This window comes from Lathamus discolor, chromosome 2 (assembly GCF_037157495.1).
Source record: "Lathamus discolor isolate bLatDis1 chromosome 2, bLatDis1.hap1, whole genome shotgun sequence".
NCBI lineage: Eukaryota > Metazoa > Chordata > Aves > Psittaciformes > Psittacidae > Lathamus > Lathamus discolor.
In genome coordinates, this window is record NC_088885.1 from 159,363,276 (window position 1) to 159,376,606 (window position 13,331).

Consider the following 13,331-nt stretch of genomic DNA (forward strand, 5'->3'; position numbering starts at 1 on the left):
CATTTTGTATTATATTGTGTTTTGTACTAGAGCAGCATCTTATAGCCATAGCAGGGCAAGGGCACAGCACTCCAGGTGTTGCTCTAGCAGCTGTGCGAGCTGCAGTGTCCCCATCCAGATGTTTTGGGGTTTATTTGGGAGGGGGGGGAAATGGTGCAGCCAAGGGACCACACAGAGGAGAGCACCTGAGGCACAGCATTGGGCCAGAAGGCTGAATGGGGCGCCTATGGGTGCTCCCTTATTGCACATCCCCCCCCCACCACAGCAGCCCAGATGTTGCGGGAGGTGGGGGTGGAGGAAGCCGAAGAGGGGAGAGCAGGGATTAAAGGGGGCGCGTCCAGATGTGTCCGGCATGGGGGGGTGCCCGGTTGGGGGTGGGATCATCCAGATGTGGATGGGGTGCAAGCGCTCGCGCACCCAGGTGTGGGGCGGGCCCCCCAGAGGGACGACGCGAAGCCCCGCCCCCCCCGTGACGTCACCGGCGTTCTAATTCCCACCGTTGCCACGGGCGACGGGCCCTCCACCCCTCCTCTCCCCCCTCCGTTGCTCCCCCCACCCCTCTCCTCTCTCTCCACTGGCCAGCACAGCCGTCACTCAACCCCGTTCCCCTCTCCCATTGGCTAAAGCTGCCCTTAGCCCCGCCCCACCACCCTGCTTATGCCCCGCGCGGCCCCGGGGCCGGCGTCGCGTTCGCTCCCGGTCGGCAGCGCCCAGTGTCGGGGCCGTGAGGGGCACCGAGGGGTGAGCGGGGCCGACGGGGCTCGGGGCAGCCGCGGTGTGGGGTTAGACCCGGTAAGCGGTGCTTCCCCCGTCTGGGGTAGCTCTGTGAGGGGGGGACTGTAGGGTTTGCCCCCCCCCCCGACCATCCCCGGCTGAGGTAGCGCTGCTACGGGGCGGGTCTGAGGGGATTTACCCCCTTTACCCATCTGGGGCAGCTCTATAAGGGACTTCTGTGGGGGTTTGCCCCTATTCCTAGCTGGGGTAGCTCTATAGGGGGGTTCTATAGGCGTTTCCTCGCTCTCTGGGGTAGCTCTGTAAGAGGAGGGTCTGTGGGGCACCCCCCTTTTGGGGTATATGTAAGGGGGGGGTGTCTGTAAGCTTTGCCCCCCCTTCTCAGGCCTGCAGGGAGGGTTTGTGGGGTTTTGCCTCCCATGTGGGGTATCTTTGTAAGGGGGTCTGTAGGCTTTTGCTTCTTTTACCCCCACCCCATTTGGGTACCTCTGTAATTTGGGGGGGGGGGGGTCTGTGGAGGTTCTTCTCCTCTACAGTAACTCTGTAAGGGAGGTCTGTGCGGTTTGTCCCCCCTCTGGGTTAACTGCAAGAGGGGTCTGTGGGGTTTGCCCTCCTTTACCCCCCCCTCAGCTGCTGTAGCTCTGCAGGGGGGTCTGTGGGGTTTGCACCCCCTCTTTATAGAGGGGTTTGTGGGGGTTTTCCCCTTCATATTGGGTGTCTCTTCAAGGGGAGCACAGGCTGTGGGCTTAGATCTGAGTAACTGTTATGTGTATGGGGACTTGTAGCGTAAGTGAGTAGGGGCTAGTGTGGGTTTAAGACCCCTGTATAGGACTGGGCTGGGCTTTAACCCCCACCAAGGGGTTAACAGAGTGTGGGGCTAACCAAGGAGAGGGCCCGGAGCCCTAGAGCCACCCAGTGAGGCCAGGCAGGAGCCCCCTCATTCAGCCTGTGGATGCTGCACTCCTGGAGATGATGCCACCTGAAGAGGAGAGCCCTGATGGGGAAGGGAACAGGGACAATGCCCTTGTCCTCCTGCAAGGCCTCAAGAGCGGCAGCACCCGGAAGGTGAGGCACAGCGGTGGGGTGCCATGGCAGGGGGGTGTGTGCAGGATGGCAAAGCACCCACTGGTGCTCCATGGGGCTAGGTATCTCTGTTTGGTTGATGGGGATGGTGGCCCTCATGGGTGGGAGTTAAGGTTCATCCCAGCTATCAAACCATGCTGGGGAGGGTCAAGGTACAGTTTGATAGGTGATATAAATGTGGCCATGTGCTCATTCCTAAGCAGGTTTGCGCAGCTATCTCTTAGCTCATAGTCTCTTAAACTCCACTCCTTTACCTTATCTTCCTCCACTAACTCCAGGTTTCCTACTGACTACTTTTAACCAAGTTTTCCTTTAGTTTGGCTTTTTCTTCTTCTTGCCCTTCGGAAGATGGTCCAGCCCATCACTGCCTGGCCCTCTTGCTGTTCAAGGTGTATGGGGCAGTGTATTGCTCATGGACGAACTTTTCCTTTGGGAACTGCCTACAGGGGAAGTTTGCTATACATGTGAGATGGGGCTGATAGCCTGTTGCCGTCACTTGTTTAATCAGTAACAACATGGTGAAGCCAATAAGTGTTGTCCTCAGGCTGCCACCAACCCCACTGCTTGACTTCCCTGCTGTCCCTTGGGTGTCAATGCACATTCCTGGGGTCGAGGATGCATTAGAGTGTGTTTCTTGCAAGAAAAGATGGGTAAATGCTCTCTTTTGGGGCTGTTTAAGCAGTTCTCCCGTTAGGTCTGTCCTCTGGGAGCCAGCTTTATAAACTTGCACTGAATTTTCCCTGTAATCTGATCTCGTCATCCAAGTCTGTAATTTTCAGAACCCGTTCTTCAGCAGAGACCTGCACTTCTGCAGCCCTTTGGCAAAGAACAGAGCCCAACAACCAAATAAGCAAAACTACAACCAGGCTCTGTAGAGGTGGTTTATTTTGTGCCTCTCTGCTGAGTGAGGGTTGAGATTGCAGCCAGGGCTGAACAAGGATCAATCTGATCTCCAGTCACTTGAGCCTGGACTCTCTGGCTGCAGCTAAAGAGGTTGCAACCTTAAACCAGGTTGGAGTTTATGCAGGGCTTGTCTAAATAGGTAAGGGGAGATTAAGAGGACTTCATTTTGCCAGTTTATTCTGTGTATGGACAGAGTTTCCTTTATATGAGCAATTGGTTTACCTTGTTTGGACAGAGAATAACATAGGAAACTATTACAGCTCTTTGTGTGTGTGTGGGGGGAACTGGCAGGGGATCTAGAGCATCTGTCATAACATGATTGCTTTTCTCATTTAACAAACAAAGCACCTGATTAGATTTCCTGTTAAAGATACCAACTTTTTATTTCAAAGAAATGATCAATACAACCTCTTGTAGTTGTTTGGTTGTTATGGGGCCACTGCACATTTGCTCACTTGCAGGGGATCCTGTCTACTGCTGTGCTGGTGATTATTTGCTTTCTCTGCCAGGGCTCATATACTGAGGCTGAAGATTTAATACATCTGTTTCCTGCTGGCGCCCTGCCCCAGCTCTCACGATGTCCTGAGCCTCCCCCAGCTCTCTGAAGCAGCTTCACCCTCCTAAGCTGAAGCTGAATGCAGGTTTTGCTGTTTAAAGTCCCCCAATTCTCCCATATCTTTATTTTTCTCCCTTCACCACTTTATTTTTCCTTCCTCTTCTGAGTGCATTAGCCAAGAGCAAGGCACTTTGTTGGGCAATGTAAAACCTTAATCCTCCCCTCATTTGTTAAAAGGCTGTGGTGATGTAACCATACTCTCAATAAAAGGTTTTAGAGGTTTTAGCTGGTAATGTCTCCCACAGAAACCCAGCTTGTAGCCAGAGTGCTTCATGAGATTAGGGTAGTGATAGGGACTTTTCTGTATAAATGTATGTTTAGGGAGCAAAAACTGCTTGTTGTGACTTACTGTTACTTATAGTAATAGCTCATATTCTTCTCTGAAATAGAAGGAAATAATTGATAATATTTTAAAAAGGAGGATTTTAAAGCCTGCTTTTGTGTGTGGAGTGTGGCTTTTGTTTTGCTCTCTAGCCCATGGGCTAACAAAGCTAAACCAGGGTCACTTGGCCACTTGTCCTGTGCAGGCCTGCCATAAACTTGTGGGTTGCAAAGAGGAATAATAATCTCAGTTGACAGCTCTGGCTCTATCAGAATAGCTTATAAACCATCATAGTTCTGGAAATAAAGAGGTGCTGAGAGCTTGATGATCCAGTTACCATGTTTCTAGTGCATGTTTTCCAGCTGCTGGATCATCTGTGTGCTTGGAAACATCCCTTTTGGGGGGTCAAAACTGAGTGTTAGGGAATATTATTGCTCCTGAGAGAGGAGGAGAAGTAGTAACTGCATGTTTTATATTGCGTGGCTGGTGGGGGGGGGGGGGGGTGTTGTAAGCATTTACTGGGTAAAACCTGCAGGGTTGGGGTTGTTCTTAGATACCATGTGCTCATGACCACAGGGCTGAGGCTTGTGGATCAAGGGTACCTCTGTTAATGACATGTTAATGGCACAGTGACTTGTAGTAGCGCTTCCCAGAGCTGCAGCAGTTGGTGTCATAGAACTATAGACTGTTTTGGATTGGAAAGGGCTTTAAAGCTCCTCCAGTTCCAGACCCTGTCGTGGGCAGGGACACCTTCCACTAGAGCAAGTTGCTGCAAGCCCTGTCCAACTGGGCCTTGAACACTGCCAGGAATAGTGCAGCCACAGCTTCTCTGGGCACCCTGTGCCAGTGCTTCAGCACCCTCACAGGGAGGAACTTTTCTTGCATACAACCTAAACTTCCCCTGTTTCAGGGGAACCCTGAAACCCATCACCCCTTGTCCTATCACTGCAGTCCCTGATGAAGAGTCCCTCTCCAGCATCCTTGTAGCCCCCTTCAGACACTGGAAGCTGCTCTGAGGTCTCCACGCAGCTTCTCTTCTCCAGGCTGAACAGACCCAACTTTCCTAGGCTGTCATCTTTGACTGTACCTTGTCTCTGCACAGATATTTTGCTCTAGTTTTAACTACAGAGCAAATGTTGATATTCTGGAGTTGACCTTAGTGCAACCAATGTGAATTGGAGAGCAAACACAGCTTAGACTTGACCAAATGTCATGGAGTTGGTCATCACTGCTTGTCTTACACTTGGTGGTTGTTACTTGACCTGCCATGCTCTCATCTTTGGCTCTTCAGTAATCATTCCTGCTCTGGTTGAAGGCTTCCTGGGTGCAAGCCACGTGATTTCCTTGTTCTTTAGCACCTCTGTGCTGTTTTAATTCCATCGTGAGTGCAGACTGGTAGTGCTGGAAAGGTTGGTTGGTCACTCACTTGGTGATGGTGAATGCTGGAGGAGCTCACCCACTTAACAGCTTTGAAGAGTGGGGACCTTAAGGATTAGTAGCAAACCATTCCCAGCACTGGCATAGATTTTCATTGCCCATGAATCCTGGTCCTACCTAAAGGAATTCTCCTTTGGATTAAAGAACAGTTTGCAGATGGGATGATGTTTGGTGTCCAAAGATCGTGGTAGCTCTGTCTGGAGTGTAGCCCTCATGGGTATTGGTGTTAAACGGAGATATCTCAGGCTTGTTGTAGCCTTGCTTGGCTTTGTGTCCAGAGTTCTAGGGTTTATTTACTGTATCCTGTTTGCCTGTTCTCTCCCTGTGTGTGTAGGAGCACCTGTGGTGACTCTTGCGGGAACTACTGGGGTAGGGATGAAGTGGAGGTGAGGTGTGGATCCAGGCTCTAGCAGAGCTGCTGCCATTTCATCTGAGGGGTGTATTTGTGCCCTGAGCAACCAACCTCACCTATTGCTTAGTGAAGAGGGAACAAGGGAGCACTGAAGAGGTTAAAAGAGTGAAATCCCAATGGGTTGTCCAACAGGAAAGATGAACTATGTCCTCTTCCTTCAATGGGGAAAGGCTGAATAGTAACACTCATAGAATCATAGAATAGTTAGGGTTGGAAAAGACCTTAAGATCATCTAGTTCCAACTCCCCTGCCTTTTGACTCCCTTCCCTTAAATAAAGCAGTAAGCTGTCTATTCCCTGGGAAGGATAATTTATACGGTTAATCCAGAATAATCTTTAGGGCTTTAGGGAACAGATGCAGCATGTTGGGATAATGGAAATGCTGAAGGCAGCTGGGGCTTCAGGGGATGCAGCAGTTGAGCATCACTGGTACCTTTCCCAAATGCAGCTGGGTTATGCATAACATACATGATAGCCACCATCTCCTGGGTTGGTCTAAACAGTAGAAGTTGAGGTGGACCTCATTCTGCCCTTAGTCCTCAGCTATGTCCCTAAGCTCTGATTGCCTGATATCAAATGCATCACTTCGCATTGTGAGACTAGGGGTGAGCCCATGTTGTTGGCCATGGGGTACCCAGCCTGCAGCGCAGATGTACCCATATGCAGTGCATGATTTTAATCTGTGCAGATAATTTGATTTCCATCAAATGTTTCCATCCCATATTGAAAAAAAACAGGCAAAAATGCCTGACTCTGAAGCAGCAGCTCATCCCTTATATATTGCATTGCCTGGCGTTAGGGTTCACTTTATGACTGCCATGTGGGTATCCAAATACACGGGGTTGGCTGGTACTCTGCTCCCCTTGCAGCTTTCTCCTTGAACTTCCCTGTCCTAGGGGATGTGAAGGTTGTCCAGTTGGAGGTGTTGTCTGTGGAGCCTGTGTCAGCACAAGGTAACAACTCATGTCTCGCTGCTGACATACTATGGATGTCACCAGACTATGTGCAAATTAAACTTGAGCTTCTCCTCCTATTCTGTGGGTGCTCTCCAGCTGTTCCAGTTTTTAGAAGTCATAGTGGTGACTTTTGTGACTAAAGCTGGTCTTGGAGATCATAGAATCCCAGACTGGGTTGGGTTGGAAGGGAGCTTAAAGCTCATCCAGCTCCAACCCCTGCCATGGGCAGGGACACCTTCCACTAGAGCAGCTTGCTCCAAGCCCCTGTGTCCAACCTGGCCTTGAACACTGCCAGGGATGGGGCAGCCACAGCTTCTCTGGGCACCCTGTGCCAGTGCCTCAGCACCCTCACAGGGCACAGCTTCTGCCTAAGAGCTCATATTGGTCTCCCCTCTGGCAGGTTAAAGCCATTCCACCTTGTCCTGTCCCTACATTCATTGTCCAAAGCCCCCTCGAGGTCTCTTGTAGCCCCTTTAGGCACTGGAGCTGCTCTAAGGTCTCCCCTTAAGGAGCCTTCTCTTCTTGAGGCTGGCATGGCCCAGCTCTCTCAGCTTGGCTCCAGAGCAGAGCTGCTCCAGCCCCCACAGTATCTCTGTGGTCTCCTCTGGACTTGCTCCAACAGCTCCATGTTCTTATGTTTGGAGCCCCAGAGCTGGATGCATTATTCCAGGTGAAGTCTGAGTGGAGTAGAGGGGGAGAATCCCCTCCCTTGACCTTCTGGTGGTGTAGCCCAGGATACAGTTGACTTTCTGGACTGTGAATGCATTTTGTTCAGGTCCCATGGATTTATGCACCTCCTCTTGTTTATATCTTTAACAGCATGTCCCAGACTTGTGTTTTACCTTCTCACAGATGCCACAGTAATGGCTTGTGGTTGTCCTTTGATTGTAGTTATCCTTTGATTACTTCACATGCTGTTTTCAGTTTTGCTTTTACTCATTTGCTTCCAGTGATTGAGCTCTTGTTTTTCTATCAGAAAATAAAGAGCAGAAGTGAGTCCCTTTGTGCACAGCTTTACCCTTTGGACTTGCTGGCATCCACCTCTTCCTCCAGGTGATTAGTTTTATCTGTTATTAGTGCTGGGAAAGCTCTGAGGCAGTGGCCTTGTTTTGGAACCAGGGTCACAAGTAAGTGCTGTAGGTGTGCCTCATCACTCAAGACATCCAGGCTCCATCTCCTTCTGTTTACTGGAGTTGTGAAGTGCAAAGGTGATCATCTCTAAACAAACATTGCCTAAGGACTCGCTTATAGAAGGAAACCTAACCACGTAATTGCCCTATTTAACACCCCAGATGGGTGCTTTTGAGCTGGAAGAGGTGTTGGGGAGTGAACAACACCATTATATCATTGTGTGCTTCCTGCAAATATAAGGTTTGAGTTGGCTGCAGCCTTGACATCCCTCAAAGGGGGCCTGTTTGTCTTGGCCTCCTCTGAAAAAGAGGTCTTTTTGGCTTCTTTCTTGCCTTTTCTTCCTCATGTGAAGGCACTGGTTGAGTACTTTCTGTAACACTGACGTCTTCCCATGCTGAGGGTTGAACACAATGTCACTTGGCAGATGTCTCCTGAGCGTCAAATTGGCCTTTCTACAATTATACTGCCTCTAATCCTGCTTTGTCAGAGGCAATAAACCTCAGAGCTGCACACGACTCATAACTTAATGACCCACATTTATTTCATGGCTCTCTTAACATACACTGTTCTCTGTGTACATACAAGCTGTGCAGTTCTCTGGCTCCTGCACAGTCTATGGCCTCTTCCAGTACAAGTTATGTCCTTGCTTCTCCTTTGAGAGCTTTAAACTAGGAAGGCTGAGAAATCTCATATTCAACCTGGCTGTTTCTTGAGCACCCAACTTTACCCTTCTATTCATGTCCCTAGGTGCAACCTAAAGCCCACGAAGCTGGTTCAGCCTTAAAGGGTTGACCTCAAAAAACAATTGAGCAAGGACAAACCCCTTTTATAACCAAATACCACATTTTGGTGGTGGTTTTTGGTTTTCCCTTACGTGAGGCATGATCAAATCCATCACTGCTTACTTTAGGAATTATGCTGTAGTTTTTAGCTTGGAGAGTATGGGCACAGGCAAAGCTTTGGGTTCTTCTGAACACAAGCTGTTGGAGGGTGGGCTTTCCTCTTGTGTCTCTGTCTCCCCTATCTACCTTTTGATTTAAATATTGCCTTTGTTGCTCATGATGGTATTTCCTTTCATATATATATGGCAGCCTGGCCTAAGCATCATGTTCTGGAGCTGAGTTTCCTTCTTGCTTCTGTATACATGAAATAGCACCACTTCTGCCATGCTTCAAGAGCAGCTGCAGAACCATGTTCCCCATGGTGGCCTTGGCATAATGCTTATATTAGTCCCTCCCAGCCAGGAGTGATGCTTTGGGACCAGCAGAAGATCATCTGGAGGCGAGATGTGCTGTAATCCCATGGGTTACTGCACTTACTCAACCTCATAAAGGGTGAGGAGGAAAACAATGTGTGGGGAGATCACATGAAGTCCCTAAGGGCAGCAAGTCTCAAGATCCTGAGTTGACATCTTCACAAGGCTTTGGTGTTGCATCAGGTGCTCCAATAATACCTGACTTTCCAGTATGGTTTTGCTGTTGGCTTAGAAGCCTGGATAATTATCTTAGGAAATCCATTTGAGAAGACATAATTTGGATGGGAGTGAGGAGGATGGGACTTTGCAGCTCTATAGATGGCTTAGTGTCTCTCAGAGGAAGTCTAAGTAAATCATAGAATGGAATCTTGGATGTCCTGGATGTTATTGAACTGTGTTTGGTCCCCAACTGCATCAGGGCTTACAAGTGTTCCTGGAGGGCAGCTCCTTTGTGTTCTTGTGGAAAGATGAAGGCATTAATGATCATCAGCTCTGATTATGCTTGGGAGGGTTCTTGTTCATCAGCTTTGACACTTTGACTTGAATTTTGCCTCTTGGTGTTGTCTTAAGCTGGTCATGGGAGAACTGGGGAGCTGCCAAGTCATTTAGTTAAACCCCTTAATGCTTTTGCAGTGAAGAGGTTTTAATACTGTCATTCTACATATTGTAGAGCCATCCTAGTGTCTTTTGATGCCCCTTTTCTTACTTATTTTCTTCTTTCCTTGCCTCCAGACAAGGAGCTGTTCATGGGCCTTCTCTGTGGTTTCAGATAGTCCTTCCACTGGTACCTTTTCCATCATATCTTCCCTGCAGTTCCTCTGGCCTCCTGCCCATGTATTCAGGAGGTCTTTGCTCTTCCCTTGAAAACCCTTCTAAATTCTTTGACCACTTCTGAGCAAAGCTTTGCAAGAAGTGGAGATGCCTCAAAGGTGAATGAAAGCTCCTGTAGGTATTGCTGAAGGCAAAGAGATGCTTCCCACATCCAACCATTGCTACTGGGGCTGTTGAGTTTTGGATGAAGTTTTGTGGCTCTGGAGGCAGGGAGAGGCCTGAATCCTGCTCAATTCTATGTATTTGTTTATATTTGCATCTGCATTTGTGGCTCTGGGAATGACAAGTGCCCCCCTGTAAACCTGAGGGGCTGCTGAGATTTGAATATGTGCCACATTTTCTTTCTCCTTTTCCTTCCCCTTAAGCTTTAACTTTCATATCTAGGTTAATGTCTGTGAAGAAACGTCATTGAAGGCGCAGTGCTTGTAAGCAGCCCTTAATAGAAGAAATACTTGTGCAACATCCTGGCCTACGTCTGCATGAGAAGCTTCTTTCTAGAGAAGAGTTGGATGTCTCCTTTGCTTTGAGGGCTTCTCGGGTGCTCAGCTTTGAGTAGTCCCTGTGTGGTTGGCTTCTAGTTTTCCAGGTCCATGTTTAGTAATGACCCAGCTCCTTCTTGCTGGAGAGAACATGGTATTGTCCATTCTTGGGCTTCATGGTGTCTAATTCCTCATCCTTTCCTGTCCAGCTTCTGGATTTTTCCCTAGGGAGCCAGCAGTGTGTGCAGGATGCATGAGTACCTCCAGGGCACTTTGGGATCAGCTTTCATGTTATTTGCTCCTAGTTGTCTCAGACCCAAGATTTGTACAGCTATGGGGGTGTTTTCCTTAACATCCCACTTAATTACTTTTGCAGAGTAATCCTGTTCCTCTGCTCCCAGGTTGTTCCATCAGTAATTTCAATGGATTACTGTAAAGCACTAAGCCTGCAGATTTATGGACCAGATGGAATGGCTCTGATTTCTCAGTCTCCAATTAGGAGCTTGAATCTTCCACTTCATTGAAAATGCCCATGTTAATCCAGCCCCTTTTCAAAGGGGACACCACTTAATGGCCTTCAAACACAAGAAACAAATGTTCAGAAGCCGAAGTCCATGAAAATGCCAAATTTTCCATTCCCTGCTTCATCAAAACTGGTCTCATACCTTTTTGAGCAAGGATTTCTCTTTTTCCTTTCCTATTTCCTTAGGAAAATAATTTTAGAAGTAAGTTTTCCCAGAGTAACATTTGGGCCTACAGCATTTCTTGGAGGGATAACCAAGAATTGACCTGGCTTGTTGGATTTGAGACTTGAAGCCCAGGGGCATGTCTACATGGAAGAAATTAGATGAGAAGGTGTTTTGGGCAGGAGGAGTGGGCACTATTGAAGCTCTGTAGAGTCTTTTAAGTGGCAAAACCCCTTCATGTGGAGACAAGGGGTCCACCAGCTCTGGTGGAAGAAGAGCAATCAGGAGCAGTGTAAGACTGATGTGCACAGCAGATAGAGGTTTTATAAAGGAAGGTAGTTGGGGCTGTTCAGCCTGGAGAAGAGAAGCTGCGTGGAGACCTCAGAGCAGCTTCCAGTGTCTGAAGGGAGCTACAAGGATGCTGGAGAGGGGCTCTTCAGGGACTGGAGTGATAGGACAAGGGGTGATGGGTTCAAACAAAAACAGGGGAAGTTCAGGTTAGATTAAGGCAGAAGTTATTCCCTGTGAGGATGTTGAGGCTCTGGCACAGGGTGCCTAGAGAAGCTGTGGCTGCCTCATCCCTGGCAGTGTTCAAGGCCAGGTTGGACAGGGCTTGCAGCAACCTGGTCTAGTGCAAGGTGCCCCTTCCTGTAGAGGGGTCTGGAACTGAATGATTTTAAGGTCCTTTCCAACCCAATCCAGTCTGATTCTATGAAATAATGCCTTTGAGGAATTTGAGTGCCTCAGTGGATCTTCATATGTTCTTGGAGGCATCTGCTCATGTTTTGCACTGATGTATGAAAAGCAGGAGGTCTCTATCGTCTTCTCTCCTTTCCATCTCAACTGACCAACTATGTGCCCTCCCAGACAAGGCTGTTTTCCTGGGGTTTTTTGGTTGTTTGGGTGTATTTTGGGTTTGTTTTATCCAGGGGTCTTTTAGAGCCTCACTTCATCCATCTGAACCTCTCCTCAGACAATGGAAATCATTCGCTTGGGTAGAGCTTTTGTGGTGCTGGATTCAGAGACCCTCCTTGTTTCAACCGCACTGCCTGGGGCATCCCATAATAACCTTTTCCCTCCTGTGAGACAGGGATATTGCTGTCTGTCATTTCCTGAAGTCAGAGATTAAATGTGTTTCCCTGTCTGCAGAAGGAGCCAAAGCCAAGGAAGGAGGAAGGGATGGAATTCGTTTACTGCTTTGTGCAATTCATTTCTCCACCCCTGTGAACTCTTGACTTGCCACCTGCACTTGATCCCCTATAGCTGGAAGGAGATGAGAGCACTTATAGGCACGGGGTCACATCTGTTACAGAGCTTGAGGGTTATATAGAGCTCATCTGCAGCCCCCTGGGTTTTGTCTCATGTCTGGATGGTAAGACACTAGGAAAGAGATGCAACCATGAACAGGAACTAAGCATTTGGGAAGCATTTTCTGAGTAGCTTAGGAAATAAAACCCAACACATGGTGTTAAAGACTAAACCTTTTATTTCAAGTGCAGTCCCAGGCTCTGAAAGTGCCATTTCTGACCCTAAACTGGTGCTGGTTTTCTGGTGAGACCCTGCCCTTCTCTCTCAGCAGGGCTGTGACCCCTTTGCGCAGACCCAGCGCAGCAAACTGCAGCATCGCCGGGCACGGATTAACCAACAGATCAACAAGGAGATGAGGATGCGAGCGGGGGCAGAAAACCTTTTCAGGTGAGTGCTGGTCCCAGAGCATCCCTCTGGCCCAGGAGGGATTTGCCAAGAGGTAGAAATCAGTTACATAGTGATGGTGGAATCCATAATTTCAGCATTAGCTGCCTCCCTTGATGTGTAGGAGGTGGCTGATGCTGAAGCTGTGGCTGCCCCGTCCCTGATGGTGTTCAAGGCTAGGCTGGGTGGAGCTTGCAGCAGCCTGGTATAGTGGAAGGTATCGCTGCCTGTGGTAGTGGGTTGTAACAGGATGAGCTTTAAGGTCCCTTCCAACCCAAACCATTCTATGATGCTGGCCCTTCCATGGCTATGGTTGGGGTTTGTTCAGTGTTCCCTAGGCCTTGCAGCATTCATCCTGCTTGATTCAATTCTAATGCTGTGAATTTTAATGAAAATGTATAGTTTTAATGTCCTGCAAGACTGGTACAAAGCAGGGTGTGAGCAGATGGAATAATGGGAATAAAAGTTTAACTGGGATTGAGCTTGGACTGCAGAGCTCCTGCCTGATAATCCCAGGGAGTGAGTCACATCCAGCTTGATTTCCAGAAAACTCCATCCCAGTGCTTCCAGCAGAGCAGAACCTGAAAATTCAGGAATGTCTTTACATATGGGCGCAGCCTTCACCTTTAACAAGCTCTTCACCCTGTCAGAAGATGCATTTATGGGATGGTGCAGCAGCTGGCACCTTTACATGGCTTTCAGATTGCAGCTGGACCAGCACAAGGAGAGCCTGTGCATTACTGCCTTCCCCTGTATAATGTTCATGATACAAAGACAAATTTTGCTGCTATTTTACC

At 48.6% G+C, this 13,331-nt stretch overlaps 1 protein-coding gene across 5 annotated transcripts in view; it reads left to right on the top strand.

Moving 5' to 3' along the window:
* Positions 1–716: 716 nt before the first annotated feature.
* RHPN1 (rhophilin Rho GTPase binding protein 1) overlaps positions 717–13,331 on the top strand; it is a 37,680-nt gene continuing 25,065 nt past the window's right edge. The window contains exons 1-2 of one of the 5 annotated variants that reach the window (XM_065669070.1): positions 717–1,797; positions 12,419–12,537. In XM_065669070.1, the coding sequence (XP_065525142.1) occupies positions 1,702–1,797; positions 12,419–12,537 (215 nt within the window). In that variant the 5' untranslated portion in view covers positions 717–1,701. Of the gene's footprint in view, positions 1,798–3,274; positions 3,360–12,418; positions 12,538–13,331 lie in introns of those variants that run through there. The other 4 variants (XM_065669065.1, XM_065669066.1, XM_065669067.1 and 1 more) reach the window with 4 other exon arrangements.